We start from the raw sequence: 23,454 nt of genomic DNA, 5'->3' as shown, positions 1-23,454 counted from the left end.
CTGCTAATTAATTCTTCTTTTCTCACTTTGATGACAGTGGCATGATAATCAGGGCTTTAATATTCTAACAAAATTGGTTAACGAAACCATTATTATTTATTGTGAATCGGAGTTGCTTTTTTGTTTTGCAACATGAGAAAGTAGGATATTTTCCTGAAGATTTGTGGGTCTGGTCTGCAAGTAATTTATATATCTTGGTGGGGAATGTGGAGCTGAAAGTGCCTTCGCCATAACAACACAGAGTTTTTGCTGGATTCTGCCCAATTATTCATATTCAAGCATCATGTGCCATTGATTTAGACATTTTCCATTTTCTTATAGTGAAGACTTTATTTAATCCTGCTCCAGCCGTCGCTGACCTAGATCCACGATTTTATACCTATTCTGACATCATCTGCTGCAATGAAACTGAGGTAAATACGTGTCATCACCATGATTTTGGTCGCTCTGGACCAATGCAACTTTTAAAATCTGTTTTCTGCATCATCTTTTCTGTATTTAAATGCAAGTAATTGCTTCAAATTCTGAAAATGAAGTGTTGTACAATGCTGGCTTTACTTGGAATGGGCTGGATAGCACCTGAAACAGAACTGATAATCTCTCCCCTCCCACAAAAGGTCTCCATCTCACTGGTTGTAGTGGCATACCAAAGAGGAAATAAACATACAGTTCATACTTCAACCCAGAAAGCTTTGACCGATGGCTGGGTTTGTAATGTGTAATCATTGTTCAAAATTACAAGAATAAAATAAAATAAGAGGATTAAGTGATATTCTCGGGGTGGTGGGGGGTGTGAGTGCTGTGTCCCCTTGGTGTGGTGATGGTGGCACTCGCCCTTCTTCTGATAGAAAATGCTCTGTTGGAGGGTGGCAAAAATGGGGGGTCGAGGAGGATCAGTTGGGAGGGAAGGAGAAATGTCCCTATTTTCATCTGAGTAGTGTTGGAGGGTCTAGGATAGCACACTGTATAAACCTGGGTGATTCCATCAGACTGCAAGAAAGAAAGAGAAGGAAAGTAGGGCTATTCTGTCGTCTTCTCCTCCATGTGTCACCTTGCAGTGCCCAGTGCTAGCAAACTACCTGATTTTTTTCCATGCCAGCAAGCCAGCCACCATTATAAGAACTGTAACTATAAGAACTAGTACTTCCCACTTCTCCTCTTTTCCCTTTTCTTCTCCCAACCCATCCTTTCCCCCCTTTTGTGTTGTGTCCTTTAGATTGTAAGGCTGAGGGCAGGGACTGCCTTTTTAAAAAGTTGCTCTGCAACTTGATTTGGGAGCCTTTTTCATCGAAGAGCAGGGTAAACATGCTTTGAATATAGGCTCGTAAACAATAAACTATAGATCCAGTGCACTGCCTTGCTGAACCTACTCAGCTATATCCAACTCCACTCTTGGCATTTCCAGTCTAGTTTTTGTCGTCTTGCATCATGTCTAGATGTCCACACAGTCAGCCTGTGGCAGAGATGGGGCATGCTTGCAGGTCTGCCTGATCGAAGCCCACCTCTGTGTCCATATAGTTTTCATGCATCCACATGGTCCCAAAGATGAAAAGAACAGTGCCATGTCTCATACCAGGTTTTCTCCCATTGAGGGCCATCATATTGAGAGGTGAAAGATCCCACATAGCAGGGTTTATAGATAATTTAGTAAAATTATTACCTGTATTGGAACAGATGAAGCTTGACCATACAGAACACAGCAGTATAGGGTGTGTGGGTTTGTGGGTGTAGGGGGCAGAATAGCTGCCAATCATCATCTTGAAATATTTCTAAAGGAAAAAAGAATTCAGAGCTCATCACAATTAACACCCGTCCAACTTTTTGTGCTGACTAGCCACCTACTTCAAAGGGAAGTGGAAATTTATGCCCCATTGTCAACATGAGCTGTGAAGTTTCTGCCAGGTTCCTTAATAATTCATACTGTGTGCTTGTAATCGTCCATTTATGATTGGCTGATAACAGTTATAGGATCAGACAGGAAGTTTCTGTTATTTATCTTCTCGGCAGCAGAGGCATAAAACTAGTCTGTGACTTTGCAAAGCCTTGGAAGTACCCCAAGTTGCTGCAAACCCTGCCACATGGGCTGCATCCTCCAAATATCTGTTGGATGGAAGCACATCCACCAAACACTTGTGGAGGCTTTGACAACCACAAATACTTGGTATTGTGAAACATTTTGTTCATTCCGAATTGTTGTGCTAGAATGGAGCAAAAAACAGGGGTATAATATCAGTGGGCTATCTACCACAAAGGATATTTCACAAGCTGTGGTTTCAGATACATATTTTTCATTGCTTTAATAAACTTTTATTTGTGTAGCTTCTACTTCTTTGTATGTGGTTCGTGTGCAAAATACTGAGAATGCATCTTGCAAGATTATCAGTTCCTGATTTTTTGCTTAGCTGGTAGTTTGGTCCCCCCCCCGACTTTTCCCAGAAAGATCAAGCCTGTTGAAACTGGCTTGTTAATTCACTGTGCACCAGATGCAGCAGAGCCTAATCCCTGAGGTTTGCCCAGGAATGTGCTGGTTCTCTGTTCTTTCTAATTCTTCTAATAAAAGAATTGCAGAATAAGTATATCAAATGTTGGTCCTGTGGAAGCCAAAACCCTAAGGTTGTGTGCCACTAAGTGATTTCAGACTTGAAGGGAAATGGTTGTAGGTGTTGCATTTATAATGTCCTTGGCACTTTAGAGAGTTATTCCAGTAAAAAAAACCAACAATCTCAGATGTGCAGGGTCAGCCATGTGTATGTTACTGAATGCATTTGTTGCATTCACATATAAGGGGTGTGGGTGTGTGCTGTTATTTACACAAAAAACATGCAGGGGAGGGAAGCCCAAACCTGCCCCCTTCCCATCTTGCTTCTGTTCAGGGATGCCAATATGAATAAAATATGGGGGGGGGTAAGCCCCGCCTTCATAATCGATTACATGACGCGGTTCACACACAAACCATTTGAATAACAATGCTTATCAGCTTGGGGGGCAGCCCCCTCAAATATTTTATTGGGAGAACCAAAGCCCCCGAAGTCCCTAGGATTTGGTTCCTATGTTTTTGTTACTTTAAGCTCAGGGGTAGGGAACATATTTATCTGAGGGCCATATTTCTTTCAGGGAAGCCATCCCAGGGCCATTTTACAGTGGTGGGTGGAGCCAGAGACAAAGGTGGTCAGAGCAACAAATGTAAGCTCAATCTTTGTACAGTAGTGTAGTCTTTACACCACCACCACCCGTAATGTGGACCTAACGGCAAGTGAAAAATCCCAACAACGGATGGGACTTTGCTGAGCAAAACTGGCTGGGGCTGGGTGGCACAATGCTATTTTTGCATTTTCCACGTTATGGGAAATGCATTGCTCTTTTTGCATTTTCCGTAGTAGACTTGGAACATGCCTGGTCATGTTTCTAAAGGTGTGACAGTTTGGAGTGGGTACAATGAAATAAGGAGTCACACCTTAGAAATTCATTTCTGCAGAATGTGAGCTTGCATATCTTTAAGCTGTTGAATTCTGCATTTCTGCATTTTCTGCTTAGGCACTTGGTTCTGCAGCAGCAGCATTACCTGTAGATACGGGGGGGGGGGCTTACAGATGTTGCTGGACTCCAACTCCCATCAACCTCAGCCAGCATGGCTAATGGTCAGGGATGATGGGACCTCTAGCCCAACAACATCTGGGGGTACTACATTGACTGTATATAGACTTGTAGATTTACAATATAAGTAATTGGTCATTTCCTCATCTCTCTGTGTGTGTTTTACGCCTTTTTGCAAAATGTGGTGGTAGGAGCCAGAGGGAAGAATCTCTTTCCCTTGGTCTTATGTAGAAAGCTCTTTAAAAATATCCTCCTTGGCCTCCTGCTATTGTGTCTTCATTTTCTTTTTTAGAGCAGCCATTAGTTATTTCCTCCAATTGTATTTTTTTTTAATAAAAAAAGTGATTTTATTGGAGGGAGGAACTTTCCAACACAGCCCAGCAGTTTTATATTTAATTTCACAATTGACACTTCGTGGTACATTTTAACTTTTGGCACGTAGCATCTGTCTTGTGTCTGCTACCTTTGCGGGAAATCGACTCCTGGCCTGCCTTGCGGTGTCCTCATTTCCCCCCTCTCCCTCTGTATCTCAGCTGCATCACAATTGTTGCAAATACAGCTGGAGGCAACTCTTTGCAGATGGCAGACGCAGCAGAAACTCCTAAAGGCATCTGTATTTGCCTAATCGGTCCACAACCACCTTTGTATACTGTGCAGCACAGAAGGAGGGCCAGACAATAACAGTCAAGGACTGTGGGCGCTCTCTGGGATTAAAGCAATAACACAGTGTTCTCTTCTAAACTAGGTACTATCACAATCCATGCAATCAACAGGGTGTGGTGCAGATGTATTTACATCTTGTAACCTGCCCTTCCTTCAAGGACTTCATTGTGGTATTGCCTCAGTGTGGCATTGTAGCATGCGCATGGTGAGAAGGGCTAGGGCCAACGCTACAGGGTTGCATCTCTAGACTAGAATGAAACGGTGGAAATTACTAAGGAAGCAGACTTTGGCAAGGCACTAGGAGAAACTTGCTAACAGTAGATGGCATTTGACGGTGGAAAAGACTGAGCAGTGGACTCTCCTTAGGAGACAGAATCATAGAGTCTTGGAGTTTGAAGGGACCCCAAGGGTCATCTAGTCCAACCCCCTGCTATGCAGGAATCTCAGCTAAAGCATCCATGACAGGTGGCCATTCAACCTCTGCTTAAAAGCAACTTGGACACTTCTCAAGAGTGTGGCCCCAGGTTCAGCTCCCTGTGTGTGTGTAACAACAACAACACAATTTATTATTTCTACCCTGCCCATCTGGCTGGGTTTCCCCAGCCACTCTGGGCGGCTTTCAACAGAACCATAAAAACAGAATAAAACTTCAAACATGAAAAACTTCCCTAAACAGGGCTGCCTTCAGATGTCTTCTAAAAGTCGAATAGTTGTTTATTTCCTTGACGTCTGATGGGAGGGCGTTCTACAGGGTGGGCGCCACTACCGAGAAGGCCCTCTGTCTTGTTATATATTCCAAAACTTCTCTCTCTCTCTCTCTCTCTCTCTCTCTCTCTCTCTCTCTCACACACACACACACACACACACACACACATTGGATTGGCTTATAAATGAACCAAGCCTTCCCTTCCCCCTTCCCCTCTCCCCCCCCCCAAGGGAAAGCATGGTTATTTCCCAAACCAATCCAAACTCCTTCATTTCCCCCTAGGAAAGCCCTTCCAAACAACCTCCTGCGCAAAGCAACACAGACCTCCCCCCCCATTGCTTTACATAGGGTCTACTCCCAAGGAAAATGGGGAAGGAACAAGAGGGAAGCCCCACAGTAGTTTTCTTAGAGGTGGTTCTTCAAAGCAGCTCCTTGGGTAAAGCAATGGAAAATCATTTACCTCCCTTGAACAAGGGAAGTTCATGGTGGAATCCCCGTTACGGGCACAGCACGCAGTTGGCCACTTCACACATTTTACTAGGGTGGGTTTTTTATGTGCACCTAAAAATGTTGCTTGTTTAATGTACTAATTTTTTTTAAATGTGCTTTTGAGCATGTGTCACATGCACAAATCAGGAAACTGGGTTTGGCTGAACGCCAGAGCCCTGAATTAATTATTTGTAGAGGTTATTACAATAGATATTATGTTATTCTTCAGCCCACTACTCATAGAATCATAGAGTTGGAATAGACCACAAGGGCCATCGAGTCCAACCCCCTGCCAAGCAGGAAACACCATCAGAGCACTCCTGACATATGGTTGTCAAGCCTCTGCTTAAAGACCTCCAAAAAAGGAGACTCCACCACACTCCTTGGCAGCAAATTCCACTGTCAAACAGCTCTTACTGTCAGGAAGTTCTTCCTAATGTTTAGGTGGAATCTTCTTTCTTGTAGTTTGGATCCATCGCTCTGTGTCCGCTTCTCTGGAGCAGCAGAAAACAACCTTTCTCCCTCCTCTATATGACATCCTTTTATATATTTGAACATGGCTATCATATCACCCCTTAACCTCCTCTTCTCCAGGCTAAACATGCCCAGCTCCCTTAGCCGTTCCTCATAAGGCATCGTTTCCAGGCCTTTGACCATTTTGGTTGCCCTCCTCTGGACACGTTCCAGTTTGTCAGTGTCCTTCTTGAACTGTGGTGCCCAGAACTGGACACAGTACTCCAGGTGAGGTCTGACCAGAGCAGAATACAGTGGCACTATTACTTCCCTTGATCTAGATGCTATACTCCTATTGATGCAGCCCAGAATTGCATTGGCTTTTTTAGCTGCCGCGTCACACTGTTGGCTCATGTCAAGTTTGTGGTCAACCAAGACTCCTAGATCCTTTTCACATGTACTGCTCTCAAGCCAGGTGTCACCCATCTTGTATTTGTGCCTCTCATTTTTTTTGCCCAAGTGCAATACTTTACATTTCTCCCTGTTAAAGTTCATCTTGTTTGTTTTGGCCCAGTTCTCTAATCTGTCAAGGTGGTTTTGAAGTGTGATCCTGTCCTCTGGGGTGTTAGCCACCCCTCCCAGTTTGGTGTCATCTGCAGATTTGATCAGGATGCCCTTGAGTCCATCATCCAAGTCATGATAAAGATGTTGAATAAGACCGGGCCCAAGACAGAACCCTGTGGCACCCCACTAGTCACTCTTCTCCAGGATGAAGAGGAACCATTGATGAGCACCCTTTGGGTTCGGTCAGTCAGCCAGTTACAAATCCACTGAGTGGTAGCATAGTCAAGACCACATTTTACCAGCTTCTTTACCGTATCAGTACGATACCTCATTTGTGGAAATAGTAAATTAAGGGCTGAGTGGTTAATCTGTGCTTTCAAAGGGATTTATTGCACCTCCCACTATATTTCCTGGTACACACCACTGTCTCTCAATGCATTTAATAGTAGCAAATATTACATATCTGTTTCATATAGCTAGTAGTCTTGAAATAAATTGATGTTTTTGCTTAATCCCCACCCCCCAAGCTAATGTGGGTTTTGTGTTGTTTCAACCTTTTCCCCTAGGCAGAACTTTTAACGGGAATCCCAGTTGGCAATGTTGAAGATGCTGGGCGTGTGGGACGGATCCTGCTCGAGAGAGGCTGTAAAACAGCCATTGTAACTTTGGGTCCTGAGGGCTGTGTGTTGGTCTCCGCAAAGGAACCCACCCCGAAACATATACCCACCAAGAAGGTCACCGCTGTGGACACCACGGTATGTACTTGCGATTCAAAAGCCTTTTCTTTGGGGGGAGGCTGCGTACACATTACCAGCTTAAAACGTGGCTATGTCATTTTTTTCTTCAATTCTGATAGAATCTGGTTGCAGGGGGCACACACCTCAAAACACAGTATTTCATAAGAAATCACAGTAAAGGTGTGGATTGTGGCTAATGTCGTGTGCACGCCACTTCCCAAACCAGCACTGGGATGCAGTGCTTGATGCAGAGTAAACCGGAGTGTGTACACAACTAATTATTATTTGAACACTAAAAACCCAGAGTAATCAGCCACATCTTTGGGCAAGGCATAATGCATGCCAGCAAACTATCCCATTCCATCCCATTGCACAGTGCATGTCAGTTCACCCAAGGTTTATAGGCTGGCGTTCCATAGACAGGACAGACCAGCATGTACTGATGAAATCATTGTATTCCTCCTTCACCCTCCTGTCTATTCCGTATTGCGGCAAACAGTGTGCGCGGCGACTCTGTTGCTACTTGTGGAAGATGGCGACATAATCCCTCAGCGCCATCACCTCGAAACACCCCTGCTCTTTCTGTGGTGGGAGAAAGGAGACGCCCAGCCATTCTCTCCTCAGACTCCCCAAAATTGAATGACTGGCTCTGTCCACACATGCCTGAGCTGTTTGTGCTGGCAAAAGCCTTTTGCTTTGTAGAGCTTAAGTAATATCAGGTGCTCAAATTCCACAGGGCATAGTTAAAAGGCAGAAGCGGCATGCCGTGCCAAATTAATTTTGTCGCGATTTGTAAGGTCAATGACCTGCATCTTTCATAAAGCCTAAGGTTGGGGTTGCCCCCCCCCTTCATTCCTTTCCTGTTTATGATCAAGCACTGCCTGAACACTCCTTCAGTGGAATGTTAGGATTATTAGCTCAGCAGCAGCAGCAGCCATCAAGAAAGGCAATAGTTAAGGTTCCGATAGCAATATTATCTCACCCACATTTTTACAAGAGCTGGGACATTTTGTACTCGCAGTTCTGTCTGATGCAAATCCAGAGTAGTTCTGGTGAGAGCACTGTATGTACCAGCTATACATTTTAACTGCCTGATGTCATGAAATGTAACATGTGTTCTCCTGCTGCAACCGTGACATTTCCCCCCTTTTGTTAAAAGGCAAAACATAGTGCTGCTATGTACCTAAAACCAGAATAGCCAGTTCAATTCAGGGGAAGGCAAAGGAAACGGATCTGTGCTCGTGCTGACTGCCTGTGCGCAGTGCCGTGGTGGCTGCCTTGAGACCCTCTTTGCATCTCACCCCCCCCCCCAAAAAAAATAGCAGACCGGAATTCTGAATAGAAGCAGTTGCGATCCAAAGGAGCAGGCAAGCATATTGATCTTGAATGTTCCTGAGGTTTCCTGCCCCCTCCCAGGCCATAAACAGCAGGCCAGGAGTCTGTGCAGGAATGGACCACGATCCAAACAGCCGTATTTCCATGCTTCGTGTGTGCAACCTAATTCTTCCTCCTCCAGAGCAACTGCTGCCATAAGCTTCTGGAGTTTCCCCACTGAGTTTGTCACTGGCACCCATGCTTTCTAGTACTGTACTGTAATCAGGGTGGATAAAAATCAATGATTTTTAAAATAAATAAATAAATGGTTTTTTAAAAATTAATTTTTTTTTAATTTAAAGCGGATTTTTAAAATAAAATGCCTTTGGGGGAAAAATCTTTCCAAATACAGTTTTCTGCTTAAGTTACATTATAGTCCAAAGGCTATTCATCAGGAAATAAGGATTTGTTCTAAGTTTTTCATGTGTGCTAAAACTCAGTCTAAGTTTTTTAAAACAACAACACCGTTTAACCACATCAGTTAACAAACATGGATACATATGCTATAATGTTACTGTTTTAGTTAAATAAATTGTTTAAATTGTTATTAAGGAAATGATTAAAGTACAGCAGAAAAGTTGTCCAAATATAAACAGTTAGCTTATTAAACCCCACAATAATTTCGTAATTATCTGTCTATGTATTTCTAATAGTATAACCAAATCAGTAATTTTTGATATAGCTGTAAAAACTACACTGAACGTTTATCATTCCAAAAATGAAACCTTCCTCTGGTTGTAAATATTAAGATTATACCAGTCAGAATGAGTCTTTCTGTAAAAAAAATTATTTAAATCAAGTCTTACTGACTAGTGATTTAAATCAAATCCACCCTGACTGTAATGGTACAAGCAGAAGTGTGAACAAGCCCCAAGTGAGTGACCCACAGTCGTGGCTGAGTAAGGATTCAAACTCTGGTCTCCTGCATCCTAATTCAACACACTAACCACTGCACGGCAATGACTCTCCATCACTCTGTCGCAGAGAACATCCACCTCCTCTCACCGATCCACTGGGTACAGGCAGGATGTTGCCAAACTGGGACCTGGGCTACTGCTACTTTAGTGCTCAGACAAAAACCCTTTTGTCACTGTTTGCCGGGAAGGACCTTACTCTTTTCACAGTAGATGAGAGTAACAAAGAAACATTTGTCAACTTCCTTACTCAGAGAAGCACAGACTTATTGGCAGAACTGCTGCCTGTTGAAATTTTGTGGTATTTGCTAAGCTCAGGCAAGTGCTCAGTTTCCAAGAAGATAGGCTGAAAAGCCTAATTTCTGCACTTGCTTTTACTTTACACTTCCCAGGCCAATCCTGGCACTTAATATCAGCTTCTGAGACTGAGCTGTGGTTCAGACTGAGTTCAGCTGTTGGTTTAATATAAAAGTGCTGATGTTTGATTTCGTGAATGAAAGCTTCTATTATTTCGCTGAGCAATACATCGGTTTATGACTTGGCTGTTTTCAAGTCGAGTTCCCTTTGTTCTCATAAAGTGATATTTCATTTAAACACCCCAGTCCATGCAGATTGTCTCTTTGTGGTTAGGTGAAGGGTTTTCTTAGACAGGTTTTTACTGATTAGACAACAGTGAAATGCTTTAGTGAAACAATTGTATGTACTTAATAATTGCTGATTACTGGTGCATTATTGGCACCTCAAGGTTTGGCTACCAATGTTATATTTGTCACATAATTTATTGCTCCTTACAGTGAAAACCTTTAAAATAGTTTCACAAATATTATTATTATGCCAATTTTTAAATTTGATTTTCAATATAAACGCAATTACAAAAATCAGTTCCAAATTAAAACAATTTTGTCAAGAGGCTTTGCGTGCACTGTTCTTGATGGGCCTTTATGATCTAATATTACTGTGTTTCATATTCTTATTTATCTCTATTCTATTCTGTTTTCAAAATTATCACATCATTAACAGCTGCACTCTTAATGATTTCTATTTGTGTTTTTATATTATTTAACTTCCCTCCAAAAACGCTTCAAGTGAGGAACCATAGCTTTTTCCTTTTCATCCTGCATGTGCCACATCCAAAAGTCGGTTGTTAGTCTCCTGGCCTTATATGTCTCTCTGATGTTTTCCTTTATCCTGTAGCATTTGGGGCTATCTCCTTATTCCCACTGTTGTATTATTCCAGCTTGGTTGGGGCGGAGCTGCAACTTCAAGGTTAAGCCTTCTTCTTTCCTCTGCTCAGCTCTTTCCCATAATAATCAAGCAATTCCAATAGCAGATCCCTCCCTTCCACTGGCACCAAATCGACAAGTTCCAGAGATTTGCCATTTCTTCTTCCAGAAAGGAAGACAGCGCCATTCCTCTTCCAGCACCCAAAAACCCCTCATGCCACTTTCCTTTTGCCACTACCATAGCATTTTGCTTTAAAGAAGGGAAAAAAGGTTATATCTCAACATCTCCACGATCTCTTTCAGTCTTTTTTTTAGGGATGAGGGGCGTAGGCTCTTAATTCCCAGCAACATCCTTCCAAACAAAACAACCACACTCTCCCCCCCCCCTTGACTCCTTTCAAGCCGCAAGCAGCTTTACATCATCTTTTAAATCCCAGTGTTACAACGTACATCAAACCATCCTCGCTTGTATATCTTAAATTCAATATTAGGAGAGGGTTGCCAAATCATAAATGTAAAAATTCCCATAAAACGTAGCAAAGCCCCCCCTCTCCTCCATCCACCGCCAACTCAAGATAGAATCTTCTCCCAATTTCAAACCTCAGTTCCATGCAGCTGATGGTTCGCAGTTATAATGTCCATCTCGTCCAGTGTGTGCCTATTCTTAATGTCAATTAAAACCCAATTATAAGGAGAACCTCCACGTCCAATGGCAATTGGGGGGGGGGGTTTCACATCAGGCGAAGTGCGTAGCACCCAGTGCCTCCGCCCACCCCCACTCTGATCTGTGTGGGGGCGAGCCATTGAGGCGACCATGGCACAGTACAGGAACCGGAAGCCAGTTTCACAAATATTATAAACCAGATTCCCCAGAGAAACATTGTGTTGGTATCTTTTGGTCTTCAAAAAGCTTTCAAAATCAGGTCTTGCCTTACCATGGTGAATATGAATAATACAACAACAACAACAACAACAACAACAACAACAACAACAACAACAACAACAACAGACATAAATAAATAATAAAATTGCTGTTGTTGTTGTTGTTGTTGTTATATTTCTTCAGCACATATAAGAAGAGTCTGCCTGGACTAAGGGCCCATCTAGTACAGAATATTGGGTTAGATCCACACTGTCCCACCTGCAAATGGAAGGAATACTGGAGGAGGGAGGTCGGGTGCCATACATGTAAAAGCTTGCACCCATTAATCAGCAATCCTGTGCACACTAACTAGGGAGTAAGTCCTACTGAAATCAGTGAGACTTCCGAGTAAACACACATAGGATTAGTAGTCACAATTTAAATCACGTATAAGAAAATTCCACTGGGGATTGAGGTGTTCAAAACTTGCCATCCACTTACTTCCACCAACACACACACTGTTTTTTCTCTTATTTTAAACAGCAAAAACACAGGGGTGTATTTAAGTAAGCTGAGGAGATAATGGTCTTCTTAAGATAAAACCACCCCATTTTCACCTGTTTTGTTACACCAGAATGTTGCAACAAGCAGAAATGTCTCCTGTCTAATTGCCTTCCGTCTGAAGTTTTGTGGTTGTCTGTAATAGGTCATGTTGCCAGAATCCTGAAATGTCACTCACACAATATGTGTGAAACTTCCCTCTGCCACCTTTCCTTTTGTAACAAGATGCAAGGGGAGCTCTTTGTTGCAGTAAGATTGATATACTGTACGTTTCACCGTATTAACAGCCGACTGCAGTGGTGGTTTCTCAGGGACAGGGAGATGGGCCTCCCATTAGTTTGGATAGGGTATGGGGAAACTTTGGCCTTCCTTGCTTCCTGGGCAGATGTGAGTGGTAGTTCAACAACATCTGGAGGACCAGAGGTTCCCCACACCTGAGTGAGTGTAATGGCCCCTGGTGGCAGATATTGGGGGTTAGGAGATGCTGGAAGGCAAAGGTGCATGTGCCACCTGTCCTGCGTCCCATGACCTAGCCTGGTGTCCTCAGATGATGATGATGATGATGATGATGATGATGATGATGATAATAATAATAATAATAATAATTTATTATTTGTACCCTGCCCATCTGGCTGGGTTTCCCCAGCCACTCTGGGCAGCTTCCATAGAAACCAAAAATACACTAAAATATCACACATTAAAAACTTCCCTGAACAGGGCTGCTTTAAGATGTCTTCTGAATGTCAGGTAGTTGTTTATCGATTTGACATCTGATGGGAGGGCATTCCACAGGGCGGGCGCCACTACTGAGAAGGCCCTCTGCCTGGCTCCCTGTAGCTTTGCTTCTCACAATGAGAGAACCGCCAGAAGGCCCTCGGCGCTGGACCTCAGCGTCTGGGCAGAGCGATGGGGGTGGAGACCCATCAGCTTCAGTTCACAAGTCTTAGTGCCTTCTATATGCAGATAGCAGGAAGGGGGGGGGTATTTTGTCTGCCTCAGGCAGCAGAATATATTGTGCCGGGTGTAGGCTTCTTGCATTCTCCATAAAGTGCTTTTATGGGAAGGTAGTCAGTTGCGAAAATAGTGTTTTCTGTTGTGGCATCTGGAAAAAGCAAGTATCTTCCAGTCCGAGGTGGGGGACTCATAATGAATCCCTTCAGACTTCTCTTTATTGTTATTATTATGCATCCATGATTATTTGTGCTTGTGGTGTTACTGGGGCAGTTATACGTAATTCTGCTTTTGATATTGTTTACACCCGCTGAAGTTTTGGAGCAGACATACCGCTTCATTTTCTGTGGGTGCATGACTCACAGCTCCCCACCGAAATCCTTTAAATACCCATACCACAAATGTTCTGCAAGGTGGGCAGGTTGTTTGGTTGTCCCTCTTTTGATGCACTATAGTGCAAGGATACCCCTCCAGATAAAGCGGAATGGTGTGTGGGCAGCGTAGAATAAATCCACCACTAATAGCATTACATTAATGACCTTGAAGCAAATATGCCTGCAAAACCCCCCACCAGTCTGGAGGGGCCCAGCAAGGCACCTGTATTCACTGCCACCACTGGTACGGTGCATTCAAACATAGAAATACCGTGTTAGTTTTCCTGCTAGCATTTCTGTCCCGTTTTCACATTGCAGTACCTGTTGTGTTATGGAATTGCGGCTTTTTGATATACCATCATATTGCTCTAAATTTCATTCATATGTGGGCGTGGTGGTGAGACACAACAATGAATGTCATCCATTGGACAGTATCACTACTCCCCCATCCTTTCCACATGTGTGTGCTTCTGTTCCCCCATGAAAACAGCAGGAAAGAACCATATGCTAAGGTACCGCCCCAAATTCTGTCACTTTACTCTTGTAATTTTCTGGGCTAAGGGGGCTATAAATGGATTTTATCTGGAATCAAAATACATGGAAATGAGCGCTGAGCATGTGTTCCATTCCGTTGGTTTTCCAGAAGTGGCTTTTACGTCATGTGAAAGCTCAGATATAATGTGATAGGTGGACTCCTGAATTTGATAAGATGACTACAGTGGTCTGTTTCAAATGCCATTTAAAAAATTTATTTCATACTACTTATAGTGCTGTTTAACTGCTGCATTGGGGTAGGCATTCTGCTCACTTGTAACAACAATTTCTCCACATGTGAAGTTCACCTCACTCACCAGAAGGCTGTGACAGAAGTCAGGACCGTTCTCCATCCCAAGGACATTCCTCAGCACCGCCCATCCTCTTCTCAAACTCTTGCCCACTCTTTACGTATAATTTTAATGTTTCTCCAAATTCTGGATGAAAACCAAGCCAGGAAATTGCAATAGCTACTGGAATAAAATGGAAGCATATTCAAATAAACCCTGAACAAGAGTCTTTTTAAAAAAAACAACAACAGCAACCTTTCTTTGTTTCCCAACTCTGTGGCCTAACGGCTATGACTCAGGGGGTTATAAATACTGAACTTAATCCAGTGACTAATTGCTCAAAATTCTGCGCATCAGCAGAAGTGGAACCTGTGGTTGGTTCTAATACTATCAAATGCCTTTGCTATTCAATAATATCCCTCGGAGCTTGCTATCTAGTATGCAGTTTGCCCAAAGAACAGTGATTTTTGTTTCAGTTATCCTCTTGACAATGGGGAAGAAAACAGCTGCTGGTAAATGAAGCAGTTGGCAGACAGAGTGTCTGAGGGAGACTTCTTCCGTTCACCAAAGGAGGGTGGTTAACCTTTCTCCTACCATAGCTGTTTGCACTATAGTGAAAAAATGGCCTTGACCACAGTGTGAGAAGCCTGTTAGCAGTGGCAGCTGTTAGCAGTAGGCGAGCAATTGGGCTCTAATTGTGGTTAATTGCACGCACCAGCATGGTGAGGTGGAGAGTATTATTGTAAAAAATTACGCCCCAGATAGTGATAGTATAATAGCTCCCTTTATTTATCATACAGCCAAAATAACCCTGTGACTTAGCCTTCTGCTTTCTCGCCTACAAATATGCAATCCAATGAATTTTTTGTAATACAAAGAGCCTTACAGAATAAATTAACCCACCAGCTGCTCCAATCAGCAGCTATTAAATTTTATTTAACACTGCATCTATTATTTTCTAAAGTTCAGGCTGGCCGCGAACATCGCATGACTCGAAATCATCCCCTCTGACTTGACTCACTTTATAGCAGACCAAGGTCCCTTAGATCATCCCAGCTTCTGATCCTGATACAGACCCCTCGGGGCCTTTCCGGATGATCTTTTCTTTCCACACAATAAACATGCACTTGTTGCTCATGGGTTGCAGGGGATCCGGATGTATTTCCTTCAGGAAGTGCTTCTGTTGCCAAGGGTATTTGCATTTGTCACTAGGAAGGCGACCTTCTAGATAGTGCAGTGGGACGTACAATGGAAAGTGGCGGTGTTGGGTATCATGGCTACTACTGCAGCAGGGCCTTTTTCCACAGAAGGGGCAGGGATGGAGAACCTGTGGCCCTCCAGGAATTGCTCCCATCAGGATGGACAGTGCTTAGGGATGATGATGATGATGATTATACCCAGCCCATCTGGCTGAGTTTCCCCAGCCATTCTGGGCGGCTCCCAACAGAATATTAAAAACATGATAAAACATCAAACATTAAAAACTTCCTTAAGCAGGGAGTTGTGGTTCAATACCTTCTGAAAGGTCTCAGGTTCATCATCTCTGCCATCTAGCCTCAAATCTACAGTTACTTGAGATTGTGCTAAAAGAAAAAAATAAATCGGCAATGGATGCAGACTTCCCAGCCAGCTATCAGGTCCATTTCCAGCCTTCCATTTTTTAGGGAACATTTTTTAGTAAGTGATTGCCCTCCCGTTCCAGACACAACTGGATATAATCAGTCTCCTGGACTCCTGCCATTGTTCCATCACAACCTTTCAGAGCAACTGAGAGCGCTTGCTTGACTGTAGCATCTGTTTGCCAAGTCTGAGCAGCAAAGAGAAGCTTGCTCAGTGAATGCTCCATGATTGTTCCTCATCCAATCAGTTCAACAAATAGCTTTCCTGCTACATAGCAAGGCTACCGGTCCCTCACTTTCCATTATATGGGAACTGGACCTGGTGCCATATTGATGTTGCATTGGGGCTAACACAAGTATAGCTTTTAGAATAGAATCTGAACGGCCAGAGGGATTAGTCAGGCTCTGCACATGCAGATGATTCTTAGCAGGTTGAGGGATGCTGGAGTCAATATGTTTTGCAGGTATTCCTGTGGACGAGGAGCCAAATGTGAAGGAGAATGAGTAATTGTCACATGCATTTGCAGTGTTGTGTAGGAGCTCCTTGTCATGCACTAGGGCTGTTCTGGGCACCATCCCAGAAGAAAGCGGGGGACTTTCTCTGCTTCTATTTGCTAACAGACCTGTATTGTGCATCTGAGCATTTTCAAAGTCCCTTGCAAACCTTGGGGCATCTGACTACCCTTTGAGATCAGAAGGCATCATTATCCCTAATTTGCAGAGAGGATAAATGAAGCATCGGGAGGTGCACAGATTTTTCAAAGATCATCTCGACATAATGAAGCAACGGATGCGTTGCCAAAGGTTGCTCTTTGATTCACTGCCACGCAGCCAGATACTAAGCCTTGTAATACTGGATCCCAAGGGCCTGCCCTGACTAGTACAAGACAGCACCATATGATTAAAAAAAGGCATTTTCCCCACTTAGTATAAATGGCTTTTTGATCAATGAATGGAAATGTAATTTAAGCAAATTGAGCAAATGTAAACAAGGGTTTGTACGGTGCTGCTTGCAATCTTAACATATGTAGCGGGAGAGCTGGAAGACCACCCAGGTCATGGTCTGGTCTTATTTCTAAGCCACCCAGCTCCCTAATTAAATCCCTTTCTATTTCTCATTTTAAGGGGGAGAGGGCCTGCAAGCCTTTCATAGTCTCCTTCCAGATGGGACCGAAACATTTAATGGAGACCCAGCTGTTGGAGGGATGGGAATTGTGAGCAATGCCATAAAATCAAGACATTGATGAAAATCAATATCTCATCATGCTCTCCCTCTGAGTTTAAAGAGAGCCTTGTAGCTCAAACACAAGACAGCCCTAGGCCTTAATTTGACCAGGGCTCGGCCGCAGAACATTGCATTCATTGCCAGGGCTATCCTGGGGTGTGTGTGATATAATAAAAAAAGAATGCCTATGGGGATGTGCAGAGGGCCTGCCCCTCATTACTGAGTCGCTGGAACCAGGCACTGTCTATGTAGAACAAGGGAGAAGAGCTGTCACGGCAAAAGGTGGAACTTCTCATAGCTTCAGGCGCTTCTCTTTAGACATGTTAAACACAGGACATGTCTAATGGCTCAGAGCTCTACTTCTGCTTTTCATCAGTCAGGTGAGACCATGCAGCTTCTGCACTGATACCTAGCTGCTATGATGAGGCCTAATAAATTGAAACTAAATCCTGGTAAGATGGAGGTGCTGTGGCATAGTTGCTCTCAGGTCCAGGAATCAAGGGAACAGGCTCCTTTTGGTGGAGCTGGGCTCTCCCTGAAAGAGCAGGTGCATATTCTGAGAGTGTCCTTTGATACCACCTTGTCACTGGAGACACAGGTGTCTTCCATGGCAAGAGTGCCATTGCCCAGCTCCAGTTAGCTCACCAGCTACAACAGTTTCTGAACCAGGGTGGCTTGGCCACCATAATCCATGCTCTTGATAACCTCCTGCTTGGATTGCTGCGATACACTCTACATAGGGATGCCCTTGAAGATGACTTGTAACTTGGGCAAAATGTGGTGGCCTTCCTTTTGAGTGGAGCCACCAACCAGAACTACGTTACAACAATTCTCAAAGGAGGCCCAGCTTAAGATTCCACTCCAGAAACTGCGCACTTAACAATGATGCATAGGTGGGCTTTGTCTGTAGTTGCACCCTAAGCCTGCAGTGCCCTTGCCCTTGAAATTTAGATGGCTCCCACACTGCTGGCACTCTGACTTGGCTATTTCTTAACCCCCTTTTAAAATGAGATTGTTTGTTTGTTTGTTTGTTTTATTAATGCAGTACTCACCTCAAGATCTTTATATATGGCGAAAGATAAAAACCGGCAAAATAAATAATGACCATCTATCTCTTCCCACAGAAATGTATACCAGGGAACTGGGCTTTTCCCCATTGCATGTTCTGCGGTGCACATGGAGTGATAAGCAGACCTATAGCTGTGCATCTTTTTGGGGGAGGATGTTGGTGCTCCTTAGCAGTGGAAGAATCCCAGGGGCCTAGAGGTCAAGTGCTGACCATCTGAATTTGGAGTATTTGTTTGAATTTGCATTGCACCAAACCTTTTGGTCCACCAGAGTGAAACATCACCTCACCTGTGCAGTCAAAAGTATAATAATAAATTAAACAGCTGGAAATTTCCTGCCCTCTGGCTGCCTTGTTCTGCCTGGTGGTAAAGCCAGGCCCAGTTTTAGGCTGGTATCCGGAAATTGGGCAATGATAAATATTTGTACTGCCTTCTAGTTCATACACTGCTTCCAGCATGATGCATACCACCACAAATCTTCCGAAAGTGACAAACAGCATAGCACCCTTTGTTTTTATAATCTACTCCAAGCTGGTGCCCTCCTATCAGCCCAAGCCTAGCAGAAGTTGGGGTTGCCCAAATAAATTGATTAGCTTTAGACTCAGGACAGGCAAAAGAACATTCTTCTTCATACAGTTCATGATTTGTGTATGAAATACACTAGCACAAGATGTTTTGATGACCATGGACTTCATTAGACCAGTCCTGGATAAGTCTGATAAACAGCTATCACTTGCAACCCAGCCAAATGGGAGGCATATAAATAGTAAAATTCTTCTTCTTCTTCTTCTTCTTCTTCTTCTTCTTCTTCTTCTTCTTCTTCTTCACCTTCACCTTCACCTTCACCTTCACCTTCACCTTCACCTTCACCTTCTTCTTCACCTATGAGAGTAGGGTTACTATTTAGAGTCCGTGTCCCTCTGAGTACCAGTTGCTGAGACAAAATGATGCTTGATGCTTGGTCTGATTCCCCATAAGTGTACTTACGTTCTTAATGATCAAATCAGCAAGTCAGAGGAAAAGAGGATTTACTATGAGATGACACATCCATAGTTTTCTGAAAGACCTGACTCAGACTCAAAGCGATCATAACCAGGAAGGCATGAACAATTCACACAAACACACATGCACACACACACCCCATTTCTTAGCAAATATTTCACAAAGATTCTTCAGTACCTGGATAAAAGTGGGTAACTTCTTCTGTGGATCACAGTACAAATTAATGTAAATGAATACCGAGATTCTCTCTCCCCCCCCCCAAAAAAAACAGTGCAGAGTTCCTGAACATCAGTCATCATTTTAAAAAAAATTATTCAGCGCTGGGCAAATCAACTACCCAACTGGAAACAGAATAATTGACTATTTGAAGTACTGAGTTCTCAGTTTCAACAACAAGGCTAAAGGCTGGGAGTTTGCACAGCATCAGACCTTTAGTTCTTATCTGTCTAATGAAGCAGGTATCTTCTGTCCAGCAATTCTAACAGGTTATCCCATGGTCAGTAGGCCTGTGCCACATTCAGATGAGAATAAGATCACAGTGCCAGAAATGTCCGCTGGCAAGTTTGGTAAATTATAACCAGGTGAATCAACTAAGGACCATGCACACACTTGCATTGAACAGCAAGTTAAGCCTTCATGAATGTCCCATAAAATGTGCTGCAAGACAAGAGTTGCACTAACTATTTAGAAATCAGAGATGTATGGTAGTCTGAATCCTCAAAACTAGTTGACACTTCCAAAAAATGTACGCTTTATCGCTGTGCCTGTTCCCAAGTCTGTTAAAAAATGAGACGTTTCCTATCTTCCGGGTGATTGATGGACCTTGAGAATGCAAAGTGTTACAGAGATTACAAGAATTATCAGGCTACAGAGCTCTTTTTAGGTCAATGTACAGAAGGGAGGGGAGAGATTGCCTAGGATTGATAGTTGTGTATCTCTTTAGTTCTTTTGCAAGGTACACCACAAGCTAGATAACTCTCCAGATCCCTGTTCTGCTTTGATCTTGAATGGCTTTGTGGAGTAGGATGTTTTCAAGACACTCTATCTGGGCTCATCTCTCAGGAATGCATGGGGTTAACAGTCAGCACCATTTAATCGTTTGCAAATAACCCATCAGGAAATCTGTCAGGAAGTGGGTACAAATTCCTGAGGATTGATGCAAAGTATTGCACTAGCATACTTTCCTAGCAACAGTCCATGGTCTGGTTGTGTCTGACTGATATACATGCCCTTCACAGACATGAAGGACAATGTAGTAGCTGCCTAACTGTGGAGTTCTAACAGAAATCCAAATATTTGACTGTATTTGAACCCATCTGAAGTCAATAAAATATATAACATTGTGAGCTCTTGAAAGATAGATAGATCTCCAGCAACCTGTAGGTAGGGGGGAAAACATGAAAAGTAAAATTATGTCTGTGGTGCCTGGGGCTGATGGGATTTGTAGTCCAAAACATCTATCTGTGGTGCATTTAGAACAGATCACACCAAGCTTGTAAGCGGTCACATGGATCAATATCAATTGGCAGGAAGTTATTCTCAACTGTTTTATTGAAGATTCAATGTAGTTTGATGTTGGCATGAATCACTTGGAGTAAAGATATGTATGTCATATTTGCAGATGCTAGAAAATTGGGTGGAATGACAGGTACTGCAGAGATTCAAAAATAAGCATAATAAACTCTGTGAGTAGTAATACAGAATTTTGCTATCGCAAATATAAGGATATCAGTGACTGAAAAGCAAAAAAGAAGAGGTTAAAGGAACTGAAGAAAAGAATGAGAGAACAGCAAGGAACAAAAAGAGGGAGAAGAGCTGTTGTCCGAGGCCATTGAAAGAAAAATTGAGAAGCGGATTGTCAGAATTGAAACAGACCAGATGCATGTTTTACCTTCTACTGTTGAGGAATGAAACAAGTTGAAACATAATTTATGGGCACTTTCCTTGGGTCCTTTGGCTATGAAACTACACAAGCCTATACTGGGAATGCTTTAAAAGTAAGGAACTAAGTGGTGAAAGAGCACAAGGACATACAGCTACAGGAGACCAACAAAACATGGTGGTGTTGTGGATTTAATCTCCATTCCACCATACTATGTCAGCCTTCCCAAAATATCTATTTTTTCGTTATTCAGGGAAACCTGCCACTGGAAATACTGAACAGTGCAAACTCTGATCTAAAGTTGTTTGTGCTACTAAAAACAACAACCAGCACCCATGTAGTCAAAATACTGTATGTGTGATAAAATACATAATGAGAATAAATGATGCAAAGTTAGACAAGGCGCAAACTTTTGCACGATATCTTCTGATATTTGGGGATGGGAAAAGCTCTGCAGGGCACTGGAGCCCCATCAGAAACCAGCTTCAGCCACGCCTCTGGGTTCAAAAGTTTTAGGCCAGGGTAGGCCACCTCAGGGCTGGGAGTCAAATGTGGTCGACCAGGCCTCTCAGCCTGATCCTCAGAATTCTCCTCAGGCCACAGCCTTCACAGGCCCTACTTTGCGCCCAGTTGTTTTTGCCTGACTAGAATTGCACCCTTGGACCGCGATGATGCCTCCCGCTTGTCTGGATGGAAGATAAAGAGGGGTGTGTGATTGTGTGTAGAAACTAGTCTACTGCACAAAGCTAAATTTTACATTTGTTGCTCTGGCTGCTCTTGCCTCTGACCCCCACTGCCACTGCCAAGTGACGCTTGGAAGGTGAACCATCATGGGGGAAGTGCCCCCATTCCTGTTTTAGTCATTGCCCCACAACTTTCAACCATTTCTCCAGAGCCGAAAAGTCTAAAAGTGTACATTATAAAAATAAAAATAAAAGTGTGCTTCTGAGGAAGCTAGATTATGTGCCTGTACTGCTCTTCTCTGGAAAAACTGCAATTAGCAGTGTTTCCCATTGATCTGACTTCCAGATCTGATACCCAGGCTACACTTTACATGCAAGTGTTTAACTGCCATTACAAACACACACATTTGTATTTGTTGGGGGAGAGACACTGGAACTAATTGTATCCCTCTCTTGTCTGCTGGTCACTCCCATCAAAGCCAACTTTTCCCGTCTTTAACCGTGAACACACATGGACGCAGAAAGGATAGAACAGTACCATTTAAAGTAAATTTCCTTTCTTTTTTTTCTGCTGCATTTTCCACTGAGTGCAGTGGCTCTGGTCTTGTCCATGACTTTATTACATCACTTTGTTAAAGCTGTCATTTTCCCTTGATGTCTTTAAATATATTTCATCCCTTTCAGCATTTGCTATCATTTTAAATGCAATTAGTCCGACAAAGCAGAAAAAGTACCTAAATCGACAATTGGGGTCACCAGAGCAGAATTTGACTTGCACATTGATTTCACACTTCTGGATTCCAGTTCCATATTCTTTTTTAAACGGCTGATGAATATTATTAGAGATTTGCACAATGACTCTTCCCTAAGAGGAAATAACTCAGAAAAAGAGGTTGGCAGAGGTTGCCACTGCTGGCTTGAGTGTTGTTGTTGAGGGAACGTGTAGCATACCCTTATCTTTGCAGTCCAAAGTGTCCTTTTGGCAAAGTGTTTTATTTTGTACAATGAAGAATATCCTTTTATTTTTAAAGTGGACTGGCTGGCAAGTTCTTCACAGAGGGGAAGTAAGGCTGTCCCATAAGACTATTTCCTGTTATAATGCACTTGTCCTTAAAGAGCTTCTTAGACTGTTATATAAAGCCATCATGGCTTCATGAGCCACTGACTAACCCGTTATATTTGCAGTTGATACATGTTCGAGTTCACTCAGCTTTGTCCCTCACAAGTTTATTCCGCCTAACATTTCAGAATTCTGAAAAGCCAAAAGGCTGTGTGCCCATTAGACAGCGAAGCCAAAGATCACCTTACCTCACCTTCAGGGGGAAGTAAGAAGAGACTGCTGGATCCGGCCACTGGCCCATCTAGTCCAGCATCCCGGCTAACCAGATGCCCATGAGAAACCCACAAGCAGGATTGAGCAGAAGAGCATTCTCCTCTCCTGTGTTTTCCAGCCACTGCTATTCAGGAGCACTGCTGCCTACAACCATGAAGGCAGAGCAGGGCCATCATAGCTAGTAGCCATCAAGAGCCCTCTCTCCCATGAATTAGTCTAACCCTCTTTGAAAGGCTTGTGGCTGTCACCGTTTCCTGTGGAGCAAGTTCCATATGTGCTGCGTGAAGAAGTATTTTCCTTTAACCTTTAATGAAGGGAGGGCCATAGCTCAGTGGTAGAGCATCTGTTTTGCCT

The 23,454-nt window shown here is 43.2% G+C and overlaps 1 protein-coding gene across 4 annotated transcripts in view; it reads left to right on the top strand.

Annotated features, from left to right (window-relative positions):
* RBKS (ribokinase) overlaps positions 1-23,454 on the top strand; it is a 70,891-nt gene that overhangs the window by 41,156 nt on the left and 6,281 nt on the right. For 3 of the 4 annotated variants that reach the window (XM_083497212.1, XM_083497214.1, XM_083497215.1), the window contains exons 6-7: positions 322-413; positions 7,036-7,224. In XM_083497212.1, coding sequence (XP_083353338.1) covers positions 322-413; positions 7,036-7,224 — 281 coding nt within the window. Of the gene's footprint in view, positions 1-321; positions 414-7,035; positions 7,225-18,257; positions 18,532-23,454 lie in introns of those variants that run through there. The other variant, XM_083497213.1, reaches the window with a different exon arrangement.

The sequence above is a fragment of the Podarcis liolepis genome (assembly GCF_965112155.1).
Source record: "Podarcis liolepis genome assembly, chromosome: 3".
NCBI classification, from domain to species: Eukaryota; Metazoa; Chordata; class Lepidosauria; order Squamata; family Lacertidae; genus Podarcis; species Podarcis liolepis.
This window is presented reverse-complemented; position numbering and strand designations above follow the sequence as displayed.